Below are 13,874 nucleotides of genomic sequence, written 5' to 3'. Positions count from 1 at the left end.
GAATCTGATGTGTGCACTTCCACAGATCCAATATTTTGGATAGTCCACCATTTTGTTCTTTAAAGTCGGAAAAAAGTTCCAATCAGTTCTGCAATTCTCAGTGGTTCCATGCTATCTACTGTTTTGTCAATCATCTGGGCAAAAAATGGGGCAAAGAAGCAGGTAATGGTGGGGAAAAATAATCAGGACATAACATCAGGCTTACATTATTTCTGGAGGTAGTATAATTATGTAGTAAGCATGTGCAACCACTAGAGGTCAACCCAGGATCATGTCATGGTTTTACAGTTTTTTTTTTTTTGCAGATTTAAGATGACATGACATCATGTCATCCAAGTTCTGAAAGTATGGCTCAATCTGAAATGCCGTACTTAGGCAGTACGCACTTGTTTAGTATGTTCTGCTCAACCGTTAAAGCAGTACATTCTTTCAGTAGGCGACTGGGCAGTATACATACTACGTCCACCATTTTACCTATGTTATATAAATATGTCGTCTCACAATCATAGTTAAATGCTCCAGTTGAGTTATGGGATAGGACAGTGTGCTGCAATCGCATACTTCAAAATGGCTCCCGATTAAGTAAGCCATCCAGGTACTTTTTGCTTACTGTTTAATGCATACTTTGTATTCGGACATACTACCCTTTATCGCGGACTGCTTTGGCATACTGTATAGGAGGGAAGTATAGCATTTCGGATGGACCTGTCAAAACTTAACACACAGCAGCCAATGACACTTGCACAACATGAAACATATCACACTTTTGGAAAAAAAACACTTTCGACTCCTGTCAAAAACACACAAATATCTGAAAAACTTCCTTTCCTATATGACAACTACACATTGATGTAAAAAATGGAAAACACTACCATGTGTTTTTTGAGATATACTGTAAAAGTATATAATTGTACTCACATATACATGTATATTCACAAATATACAGGTTATTTATGCATATTCCATATATTTACACCATAAAGTGAAACTCAGTTACAAGGGGAAGGTTTATTTTGGTTTTGCCTGACCACTACAGCAACACATGCTGTATATACTATAAACACGTGGATAACAAAAACTACAAAAAATAAAAACAAAACAGAACAAAAAAGAAAAAACTCCAGCACACAACAGATGTCCTCCCTGGCAAGAGAGCGGGGGAGGTACCATGTTGAGTGATGTATCCACTCCTCCTTCTGGGACTCTGACATTGGCACGGTGTCCTATGATGTTATCATTAGTATTGTATGACAGTGTGAAATAGGCATAACGTTGTCAATACTGTATGGCACAGGACACCAGAATCAAGTATCAGTGAGTTGATAGCAGAGTAAAATGCTATTGCTTGATCCGACCATATTGATGATGGCCTCTTTGTGTTCTGAACCATCTTCGCCCCCCAAAAAGGGGTAGTGTTGTAGTGCAAAAACGTGATGTAATATGTGTAGAGAATAAGTCTACTTATCTATTCTCATTTTGAAATGTCTGGATGAAGCTGGATGGATTAGGGTCTGATGTCTAAAGATTTGTAAAATGCATTTTCACCTGTGAGGACTGTTTAATGTTTTGCAAAAACTGTGTTTTAGAATTGCTAAATGAGTGTAAGAGAGAGAATGTGCTTAAGATTTAGTGCACCAGGTCAAAAGATACATGAGTTAGTGGTTTCCAAAGTTGTGCTATAAGTATGACTTTTTGGGTCTTAGCAGCTTCAAAAAACTGTAATTTCCCAAGAGTAAAGAGCAAAGCATTCTGGTCCCCCAAAATACACTTTTAAGATGAATTTATTTTCATATCCAACAGTTACAAAATGCAAAGTAGCTACATTAGAACATAAAAATTGTTACACTCAAGCACCGTTAACACTTTCCTTCTTGTTGTTTAATAAACATTTTATGTAGAAAAATGCTGAGAATAATATTAGTGTCAACAAACTGCCTTGTACCACAGAGACATGAGTACTGTTTAAGACACATATTTAACAAAAAGTGATGAACTGGTGAACTACATAACAACCCTGCTGCTATTTCTCCAAGTTCATTCACACAGCCTTACACACAGCCTTACAGATAGTTTTATACACAGTCACACAGTCTTACGCAGTGTACACTTTTCATCCTACCTGCTCTTATGCATCGTATTACAATGTAAGAAAAAATATCTTAGCAAATCATTGTACTCTGTACTAATCTGAGTTTACTTCACCATTTCTCTGGAGACAGACATACTTGGTTTAAAGATAAACTGAACTGAGGACTGACCTTTACATAAAATATGTAATATAAATTACAACTGTTGTGTCTAAGATTCATGGGGCAACAACTATTCACATTTTCAATGTATTTATAAAATAGCAACTCTGTCTGAAAAAAGAGGCTATTTACAGTATTTTACACATACGTCATGGCTGCAGTACTGGTGCCCTGAAGCTCTCCAATAAATAAAGAGAAAAGAAGACAGACAGGGGACTGTCACTGTGATCAGTGGGCAGTATCTACATCCTGAGTGGCTGGGTGATCCGTGAAGTTTGGTTTGAAGGAAACAAATGCAAAAGGAACTCAGGTACAATGTGGAAAGTCACTGCCAAGGTGAGAACTAATACCTGGCAGTAGCAACAGACAGACAAGTGATAATACCAGATAAGAGCTGCCCAAGCTACTTTTTCACAGGCCACGGGACTCAATGGCGCCACCTTGTGGTCAAAAACACCAGGCTGTATTACTCTAGTACAGTGGTTTTCAGCCAGTTGGTCCACAGTGGTACTGTTAGGGGCCCGTTGGCCAAGTTTATTTTTACTATTTTGCAAAGTTAACATCTTTCCAAAATACACAGATATTTCAATAAATGTAACTTCAGATGTGACATATGTTATGTCAACTATTTGCCAAAGTAAAACATTATATTTAGGTTGAACTCTGTGATGATGTGGCATAGTACAGTCACGGGGCTGATAAAGCTTGCCGGTGGAATAGAAAGTTAGTTGTATTAATTAGTATGAGTCTGAGTGAAACTTTTCTATCATTGTGAATGTAAAACAGGATGTTTCACAAATATCCTGTAAAACAGGATCTTATACAATAAAAGCCAGAGGATGGACCAACTACAAGTTAGTACCTCTGACTGGGAAAACTGAGAAAAGCAAGCAAATATCAAAATAAAGGAAATTACTACCTAATGTTAGTATTTGTTTAGATTTTAAATGTCAATTAAATATTCATGGGGGCCTCAGATCATGTTGTGGTGGACTAAGTAGCCCGTCAGTTGTAGCTTTTAAATTTTTTATTTTATTTATTTATTTATTTTTGGTTTTTGATCCAAACTGAAGCTTAAGCTTAGTAATATACTGAAATGAATATATAAAAAATAAGCAAATGATTAAATTGTTAGTAATTTATCTAGATCTAAGATTATCTACATCCTATGTAACAAGAGTATATTTTTAGTAAACCTTTATTAATTTTATTCTGCAGTCTTAAAATATTTTAACAGTTTCAATTCTCTTTAGGCAAAGAGTTGATGACATGGCTTCATTTGTTAAATCAGTTTTCATAGGTGTGGCAAAATGTGCTTTACAACTACAAAAATACATCTATCTTAATCTATAATAAATCTTCTTATCACTTTCACTTACAGCTATGTGTTATTTTAATTCTACCTAAGCATGTGTCTACTGAAACTGAAGCATTTGGATTCTTTCACAATCCTGAGCGAGTGAGAGATCAGATGTTGCATTTCACTAAAAATTCACTATTGAAATCTGAAAACTGGATAGTATTGCTTGTGTATCTGAAATCACAAAGGGTGGTATCACGTGTCTGGATCTGGAATCACAGAAGGTATCATGTGTGGCTCTAGGGTCACTGTGGGTGGTATCATGTGTGGCTCTAGGGTCACTGTGGGTGGTATCGTGTGTGAATCTAGGGTCAGTATGGACAGTATTGTGTGTGAATCTGGAATCATATGCAATATTTTGTGTGGATCTTGAGTGACTGATGAAATCCTGAGTGAGTTCTTGAGGTTTTGGATTCCCTGTGTGTGGTATTGTGTCTGTGTGTGTGGTTTTGGATTCCCTGTGTGTGATATTGTCTGTGTGTGTGGTTTTGGATTCCCTGTGTGTGGTATTGTGTGTGTGTGTGTGTGTGTGTGGTTTTGGATTCTCTGTGTGCGATGGAGCTCTAAACATTTTGACTGCAGAGTTTTTGTTTTAGTGCATTACCAAGTTGTGTGTATATGTTCTCACCCTATATATAAAATGCCACTGTGTTGGACCCTCGTGTTTATTAGCCACCCACCTGCCCCATTCAGGATCACCTGAGTTTTAACCAGCCCCACCTGCTCGTTTTTACACTGGCTCCCAGCCCATATTATTCCCCTTCTTGTACGGCTCCCCTTCGTGAAAAACTGCCAACCTAATGTTGCCTAGCGGTTCTCCTGCCTGCCACCACTGCACTGACCCTTCCAGACCTCGTCCTCAGCCAAATCCTTGGATACCTTCCAGACCCAGACTCAGTGTTCCTGCTCTGACCCAGGACTGGAATAACCTCAAGAAAGCTTCATGCTCTGGAAACTCTCAGGAAATGCATTTGTAGCCTGCTTGTCTTAAAAACCAAACATCTCATGATTGGATCCTACTGCATCTTGGGTACTTGCTACCATTTCATTCCACTTCAATAGTGAGTTATTTTCACATGAATTTTGATGTAATTTACATTTTTATCTTTTGCTTTAATTTGCTTCAAGTTTTTACCCTCTAGACAGGTGGTGTGTTCCCAGGCTGGCTAACGAGGAGATCTACAGGCTAGAGTCTCCTTGTGCTAAGAGTATATACACGTTTGCTATAATGGCTTTACACATATACTCGCAAGGCATAGAAACAGCACAAGGGAATACAAGGGACATGAAAAGGACTGGTACAAAACCATCAGCTGGTACAAAACAAAAGAAAATGAACAATATTTCTCTCACTCCTGTGTTGTCATGTAGTGAGTGAGATGTCTGTGTTGTGCATTACTGTCCATGTAGTCCAGGAGGGGTCAGCAGTGAGGAACCATTTCTACACCTGTGTGGAATAAGCTCTAATGAGGCGGGGGCGGGGCCGTGGATGGGTGGAGTACTGAGAGGGCAGGTCTAGACTGCGCTGGAAATGGAGCGACGTGAGTGGATGAGCACATCGGGAGGGGCGGGGAATAGGTATGGCTGATCGTCATGTGACGCCGGTGTACATTGCATCTGGAACCTGCAGAGGAGAAACAAAGAGAAAAGGAAAAGGATAAAAATGAAGGGGAGAGGGGGAGGGGTGGGGGGTGAAAGACACCATAAAGAGTAAGAATGTATGAATCTTTCATGAGGGGACTTCCAAACAACCCAGAGATGTTCAAATGTACATTTTTATGCCTGTAGCTAAAGTTACTTTGTTACCTCAAACTTACCCCTCTATTTCATGAGCCCCACCCAGCTTCACCCTCTAGACTCCCCCACATGCCCCACTCCCTTTATGTCTTCCACCCCCACTCCCACTATTCCCACCCCCATCACCCCTACTGCCCTCTATCCTCACCCCCGCTACTGCCCTCTGTGCCCACCCCTTACCTGAGGGCCACTTAACTTTTCGAGTGGACTCTCCACACTGGGCATGGCGACCACGGGCACGCTGATGGGGGGTTCAGGCCGGGGGGGTCGCACGGTGGGTGGGGGAGGGACCTCGGTCTGCTGGAAGTTGTTAATCACACACGACACCTGCAAGAAAAGGCTGAACATAGCACAGAATTCCAGAGACTACGGGAAGCTTTCGAACAGGCCCGTTTATCGAGGGCCAGGGGCTGCGGTCCTAACACCTCGCTCGACAAGAACAAATCCTAACTAGTGAAATCAAGCGCTTCTCTGTGGGGTTGGCGCAGAAACGAGTCCCAGCTAACAAGCTCTACTCTACGGCGACTTCTACAAAGGTCACACCGCTCACCTCCCTCTCTTGGAAGTGGAGATGCTGTGTTGTATTGAAACACAGACTGTGGTAAAACCGGGACCGTTTCTGCTCGTTCACAGGCTCTCCCGGTAACCATGGGCACAGACAGAGAAGCATCCGCCAACTAGAGTTCTGTTATCGCAGCGTTAGGGCGTACACACACTAGGGTCTGTGATCCGAGCCCGGGCACAGTTCCCTGCCGAAGCACGGTTCGCTTCTAGTGTGAGCGCTATCTGTGCCCGGGCCCGCTTGGTGCCTCGTCTGATTGGTTCATTTTGCCGGAACTCAAACATGACGTCAGTGATGCGACGCTCACGTTAAACAGTCATGGCGGCAAATGACAAATGATCGATAAATCTGTGCTTGCACCGTGTTTCTGCACTCCCAAAACGACTCCAAAAATACAATAAAAAGAGAATTGGGAACTCCATAGTTTTGTGCGAGCGTGTTTTTTTTCCAAATAAAGTGGCGTTGTGATTACGTAAGCGTGCTCGGGCTGGCTTAATGAAGGCAGTGTGAGTGCAGGCCAGAGGGGGAGTGGGGAGGGGGGATAACTGGGCCCCAGCACGGAACCAGCAAACCGTGCCTAGTGTGAGTACGCCCTTAGAAGCAGAGGCCGTTACACTGATTACAGCACCTTCAAGAGGGGCCATCCAGCACTGTGTAACTCCCATATTAAAAGACTGATCTGATCTTGATTGCAAAGTTTAGAGCCCATCCTGAAGACTCCGTCCAGGTTATGTACTGCTGTAATCTGTCACAAGCTTTTCACTAGAGGAATGTCTTATAACATAGACATACATAATCAGTGTCTATAGAAACACTCACAATAAACATACAGACTATGGGTGCTTATGATCTAATTGTAACACTGATAACCTCACATACAACATTCCTTACCAGAAAGGCAGCGATAGCCCCCCCGGTAGCATAGCCAGCCAGCACATCAGACCAGTGGTTGCGATACTCAGACACACGAACCACGCCCACCAACACAGCCAATGAGAGCAGAGTGAGGCACAAAGTAGGCTTGGTCAGTCGGGTGCCTTTAGTCTTCCACGCCATGGTAATATACATCTGCAGAGAGTGCGTACAAACAAACGCACATAAACATGCACAGTGCAGACAGACTCACAGGAGACTTTCATGTGCACAACAGAATTACAAACACAAATGTATGTACAACTCCAGATAGCATATAGATTAACACACACAGCAGAACTCCCTGCATACACACAAACACAGGTATTTAGCTGCACAATTCCCGGTTTGATGGTTGAAACTTTAAGCTTTGCTGTTCTGTACTGTAAGGGGTTTGTGACGTAATGGTTTGTACTGTAATGGTGAGGGGTTTGTGATGTAACGGTGTGTAGTGTATTGTGAGGGGTTTGTGATATAATGGTTTATACAGTAATGCTGAGAGGTTTATGATGTAATGGTTTGTACTGTAATGGTGAGGAGTTTGTGATGTAATGATTTGTACTGTAATGATGAGTGGTTTGTGATGTAATGGTTTGTACTGTAATCGTGAAGGGTTTGTGATGTAATGGTTTGTACTGTAATGGTGAAGGGTTTGTGATGTAATGGTTTATATTGTAATGGTGAGGGGTTTGTGATGTAATGGTTTGTACTGTACTGTGAGGGATTTGTGATGTAATGGTTAATACTGTAATGGTGAGGGGTTTGTGTTGTAATGATTTGTACTGTAATGGTGAGGAGTTTGTGATGTAATGGTTTGTACTGTACTGTGAGGGGTTTGTGATGTAATGGTTGATACTGTAATGGTGAGGGGTTTGTGATGTAATGGTTTATACTGTAATGGTGAGGGGTTTGTGATGTAATGGTTTATACTGTACTGTAAGGGGTTTGTGATGTAATGGTTGATACTGTAATGGTGAGGGGTTTGTGATGTAATGGTTTATACTGTAATGGTGAGGGGTTGTGTTGTAAATGGTGAGGATTAAAAGAGTTGTTCCTGCTGTGTTCTCCCACCACTGTGTAGATGGCACAGTAGGTGCTGAGGGCGGTATCTTTTGATGGGAAGGATTTGCGGGCAGAGGCAATGAGGTAGGGGTTTCCTGTGCACGCCCGCCGCTCTGATATGTATTGCAGTGGCGAATGGCACCCCAGCGCTGTGTAGTTCGGACGACACGCCGTCAGGAAGTGAGGCGTCTGGTTTCCTGTCACCACCTGACCCGCGTTGGCGAAGATGGTGGTGGTGAAGAGACCAAAGGAGTACACTCCTGCAGAAACAACGGGACAGAGGCGTCACACACCTGCATGAACAGAAGAGGAGCTCTGAATACAGATTTCCACACACAGGTGCTGCATTAATCTTTGTTAGATGGTAATTATTTACAGTGCCTCCAAGTAGTATTCAACCCCCTGCAGATTTTGCAAATTTAACAAGTTGCAAATAACAAGAGCAGCATTTATTAACAGATGCCTAAATATTACAAACAAAAAATATAAGCTGCTCAGTTAAATTATAATACATTTTAAACATAAACATTAGGGTCAATTATTATTTAACCCCTAGGATTAATATTTTGTGGAAAAACCCTTGTTTGCAAATACAGCTATTAATCATTTTTCTAAGACCTGATCAGGCCGGCACAGGTATCTGGAGTAATCTTGGCCCACTCCTCCATGCAGATTTTCTCCAAGGTTCTTTGGCTATCTCATGTGGACTTTGATCTTGATCTCCTTCCACAGGTTTCCAATTGGGTTAAGGTCCTTGATGGAGGGGTAGAGGTTCTTGACCAAAATCTCCAGGTAGGCTGATCTTCCTGTGGATGCAGACCAGATGGCCAGGCCGTCCTATGCAGTGCCATCCTGTCTCCAAATGCCCCGGGTGTGGTTGGCACCAAAGACCTTGATCTTGGTCTCATCAGACCAGAGAACCTTGAACCAATTTGCCTCAGAGTCCAAGTGATCATGAGCAAACTGTAGACTAGCCTTGACATGACTCTTTGAAAGTAGAGGTACCTTATGGCCTCGCCTGGAACGGAGACCACTGCAGTGGAGCACGTTACTTATGGTACTGATTGAAACCAATGTGCCCACGGCCATTAGATCTTCCTGTAGCTCCCTCCTTATTGTCCTTGAGTCAGCCTTGACCGTTCAGACAAGCCTGGCCTCGGCACGGGAGGAAACTTTGAAAGGCTGTCCAGACCGTGGAACGTTATCAGTAGTTCCATAAGCCTTCCACTTCTGGATGATGCTCCCAATGGTGGAGACAGGTAGGCCCAACTCCTTGGAAAGGGTTTCGCAACCCTTGCCAGCCTTGTGACCCTCCACGATTTTGTCTCTGATGGCCTTGAAACGCTCCTAGGTCTTTCCCATGTTGACCATGTATGAGTGCTGTTCACAAGTTTGTGGAGGGCTTTTATATTCAGAAAAGGTAGGAAAAAACAGGTCATTAGTCCAAGCAGATGAAACTTATTGTTCTTTATGCCTCAATTACTTCTTAATACTTGAGGGAACAAAACAAATTCTGGTGGTTTGAGGGGTTGAATATTAATTGACCATCTGATTAAACGTTTCACAATTACAAAAAAAATAATAAACAATGAAATAACATTTTTTGCTGCAGTGCATTTCATACATCCAGGCTGATCTACAGTCCAAATATCACAAGGCTAAGTTAATTGCAAATGTGTAAATCTCTAAAATCTGCAGGGGGTTGAATACTACATTTACATTTATGGCATTTAGCAGACACTCTTATCCAGAGCGACTTACAAAGTACTAGGAGGAACTATTGATAGTTTGTACACAGATAGATTTTCTCAGGTTCAGACCAGGAGCAAAATAAAAAGCGCCATGTTGGGGCAGTTGTAGGGGCAGGAGCGCTGATGCTGGGGCAGGAACATTGATGACTGCTCTGTTGTTGCCTCTCATGACAGCATGTCCCAGCTGTAAGAGTCAGTGTTTTCTCTGCTGTGAAACACCTGGTTATCAGCACAGATGGGTGTGTAAGAACAGGGATGTCACCGAGTTCTGCAGGACTGGGGATCTGAGCTCAGGGCCAATTGTCATACAGAATCTAGAATAGGATGAGTTGTTTTTTCTGTCTTTCTCTTCTGTTTCATGCTGTTTTTGAGAGGTTGTCTTGCCACTGTCCCCCTTGACTATTGCATTGTTCAAGGTTGCTTCTTAACACTGCTCCATGATGATTTGTAGATTCGGGCCTACAGCTCCATCTGGCCTCTGTTGAGCAGCACATCATAATGGCACAGTTCTGAGCTTGGGGGTGGAGAAAGGGGAGGAGTTCACAGGGGGGGCATGGCTTTTCTTACCCAGAAAGCGGATGATACGCCGCAGCAGGGGGTTGAAGTAGCAGCAGTCTGCAGTGATGATGGTTCGCTCCTGCAGCGCTTCTGGCTTTGAGAAGAATGAGGTCAACTCACCTATCAGGATCTGCAGGAGGCAGGGCAGAGAGGAGGGTTTAGAACACACAGCCAATAGAAAGTCTGGACTGGATAGGTTAGGTTAGAATGAGTGAACCAATAGAAAACCAGAACTTCAGCTGGGTTAGAACATGAGTCGGTAAAACCCCTGAACCTCAACTGGCTTCAAATATGTCAATCAATCACTAGAACAGTAAGACCAAGACACAGGACGTCCAAGACACAGGACGTCCAAGAAACAGGACGATGCAAATGAAACACACAGAAGTGCAGTTTTAAGTGTGTTCCTGGTCTTTGTTAATGTCCACTGGGGTAACGTGCTCAGCAGAATTGGAGACCTGGGTTGCTCCTGCTGTTAGTCACAGGAGGAGCCCAGTAACTGAATGTTTCTGCATCCACAACGAAATCAACCTAGAGCAGCACTCCACACACACACACACACACACACACACACACACACACACACACACACACACACACACACACACACAGGATTTACAGTTATAAATGCAGATCATAACCCTTTCCAAAATACAGGAATAAATAACTAGTCCACCACATCCAGAATACAAACACTGACTGAATATAAATGGCGTAAACATCTGACACGGATATGGGATCATATTAACTATTAACTACCGTCTGTTAGCAAAGTGCAAACCATAAATACTTTATCAGAATCCTGGGCCTTTTTACTGAATGTGTAATAAAAAATATATATATATTTAAAAATCCAGAATCCAAAAAGTAATTTCATCCTTTTCTGCACACAGAACATGTTCATCATACACTGCCTAAACATTTCACCAGTTCCTCATTACCCCAGTTTCATAATGTCCTGTGCTGTTCATCTGGGCAGCTGTACATGCAGATCAATGTGGGAGAAAACAGGTTAAATTTCACATGGCCTTTCAAACCCTCAGGAGTGCTCTGTGATTAGGCCTCCGCTTGACAAAGCGTGGTGCGGGAGAACTCTTCTGATGACAGAGAGGAAGTGAGCGAGGTGAGCGAGAGAGTGATGAATAATTCACCAGAAAACCTTGACATATTTTTATTTCCCCGAACGCTGTCTGCCTAACGCTTTCTGCTTTTAACACACCTCATAACTCCTTGCCGCTCCCAAAAAGCACACAAGCACACACACACACACACACACACACACACACACACACACACACACACACACACACACACACACACACACACACACACACACACACACACACACTTCACAAGCACACACATAAACATGCGCAACGTTTGGTACATCTAGCTGGAACTTCCACTCGCATGCGAACCAAACCCGGTATAACTCAGCCGTCGCCGTTTACGCTTCCGCTTCCTCGGCAACCTCTTCATGCCCTTCCTTGGTTACTCTGTTCTAACTGTCATACCTTAAAATATCTATCACTTCTACACTGGATAAATTTACTTAGCCAAAAAAAGGCCCCAAATGAGTGTAAGGCACAAAGCCCCAGATGTTTTCTGTCTAATTCAGGCGGATTAAACCTACTATGGATTAATCCAGGTTTCAAAGCAGAATCAGGAACTAGACAGAAGCAGACAGAAGGACACACACAAGCAGCCAGATTATGGATGTATCGGGATGTAGATGAGATGATGGCGAGACACTCTCTTTATTTGGGTGCGTGTTTTCCCTTGTACAGTTAGGTATGTGAAACCTTAGGTATGTGAAAGCTGCTTTATAAATGTAACATTATTATTATTATTATTATTATTATTATTATTATTATTATTATTATTATTATTTATTAAGGGGGGTTAGTGTAAAAGGCAGGGTGAGATTGGACCCTCGTAACATGGGTGCTCTGTGAGAAGACTTCCTCCAAGTTCAAGTGTTCTAGTGCTTAAAAAGGAAATTGTCTTGTTGACATTCAGTCCGCTGGTCAATAATAAAGGGAGCAGAGACACAGTACAGTGTGAACAGTGTGGGTACAGGGTACAGTGTGAACAGTGTGGGTACAGGGTACAGAGTGAACAGTGTGGGTACAGGGTACAGTGTAAACAGTGTGGGTACAGGGTACAGAGTGAACAGTGTGGGTACAGGGTACAGTGTGAACAGTGTGGGTACAGAGTACAGAGTGAACAGTGTGGGTACAGGGTACAGAGTGAACAGGATTTTCACGATCAGGGGAGATGACATGGTATGAGTGTCTTTGAAGACAATCTCTTTCACAGCAGCTAACAAAGGCGTCTGATTAAAAGGTCTGAGTGGAAACTGGGGCAGAAAGACCTGCTAAATCTCTAAGACTCAATCATATGCACGCACGCACACACACACACACACACACACACACACACACACACACACACACACACACACACACACACACACACACACACACACACACACACACACACACACACACACATATTCCAGACATTCAGATGCTCAATCAAACACAAACTCAGACAGATACACACACCCACACAAATACATACAGTACACACACATACTGCACATGTACACACACTTATTCACACGTGCATGTACAAGGATACCTAGTCTGTCCCACACAGAAACAAACACAGGCATACAAATATTCAAGAGGCATTTCATACACCAGAGAAAACTATAGGGCTTTTACACACACACACACACACACACACACACACACACACACACACACACACTTTTTTGAGTGCGTATTTGGGTTTTTTCAGCACTCAGGGGTGGTGAGGAGTGCTGTGTAGCTACAACGTTACCATGGTACCCACACGGCAGCTAAACTGCACACAGTCAATTCTACTCGACTCGCTCTCCACAAATCACGCTCCACCCTCTGTCTCCACCCTCAAACCCCACCCTCCACCACCTACTCTACCACTTTACTTAAAAAGGATGCTTATCTCCTCACTACTAACATCACAAACCTATCTTTGATAGCACAACTCCAGAGCTCTGCTCTGCTGCTATGAGCTGCTTAATGGGGCGATGCTGTAGCCACTGGTGATCCCTCCCTGAGCAAAGAGCTCTGAAGAGGGGAATCAGGTTAGGACTCCCAGTGCTACCTCTTGCAAGCAAAGAGCATTTTGTGCTTTCATCATTCTCTCTCTCTCTCTCTCTCTCTCTCTCTCTCTATTTTTCCCCCTCAAATTCTGTTTTTTAGTGAATAAATTATTTCTGGCTTAGTAATCTTGAGGTTTTCATGTGAGAGAAGAAAAGAGAAAGAGAGAAAGAGAAGAGGAAAGAGTAAATACTCTGACAACTTAAGTATTAGAAAGCATGTGAAGAGTGTGGAGGGTCTCAATGACCATCACTATAAGTGTATTAAGTATCTCTCTCTCTCTCTCTCTCTCTTTACACCCCCTCTCTCTCCAAGCCTCCACCCGCTCTGTCACTCAGACTCTCAGACTTTCAGAGGCATGATGGATATGACTCTAACCTGGAGAAACATATCCCACACCCACACCCACACACCCACACACACACACAAACACACACACACAACAGCTGAGGTCGATTGGATGAATAAATCCTG

General features: G+C 42.9%; 1 protein-coding gene across 2 annotated transcripts in view; it reads right to left on the bottom strand.

Annotated features, from left to right (window-relative positions):
* Window positions 1-1,747: 1,747 nt before the first annotated feature.
* Window positions 1,748-13,874, bottom strand: part of plppr2b (phospholipid phosphatase related 2b) — a 27,541-nt gene continuing 15,414 nt past the window's right edge. Inside the window, exons 4-8 of one of the 2 annotated variants that reach the window (XM_077015347.1) lie at window positions 10,261-10,381; window positions 7,952-8,202; window positions 6,860-7,036; window positions 5,587-5,733; window positions 1,748-5,233 (exon numbers count right to left, since the gene is read on the bottom strand). In XM_077015347.1, coding sequence (XP_076871462.1) covers window positions 5,201-5,233; window positions 5,587-5,733; window positions 6,860-7,036; window positions 7,952-8,202; window positions 10,261-10,381 — 729 coding nt within the window. In that variant the 3' untranslated portion in view covers window positions 1,748-5,200. The remainder of the gene's footprint in view (window positions 5,234-5,586; window positions 5,734-6,859; window positions 7,037-7,951; window positions 8,203-10,260; window positions 10,382-13,874) is intronic. The other variant, XM_077015346.1, reaches the window with a different exon arrangement.

This window comes from Brachyhypopomus gauderio, chromosome 8 (assembly GCF_052324685.1).
Source record: "Brachyhypopomus gauderio isolate BG-103 chromosome 8, BGAUD_0.2, whole genome shotgun sequence".
NCBI classification, from domain to species: domain Eukaryota; kingdom Metazoa; phylum Chordata; class Actinopteri; order Gymnotiformes; family Hypopomidae; genus Brachyhypopomus; species Brachyhypopomus gauderio.
The sequence above is the reverse complement of the archived record's forward strand: the minus strand, read 5'-3'. Positions and strand labels throughout refer to the sequence as shown.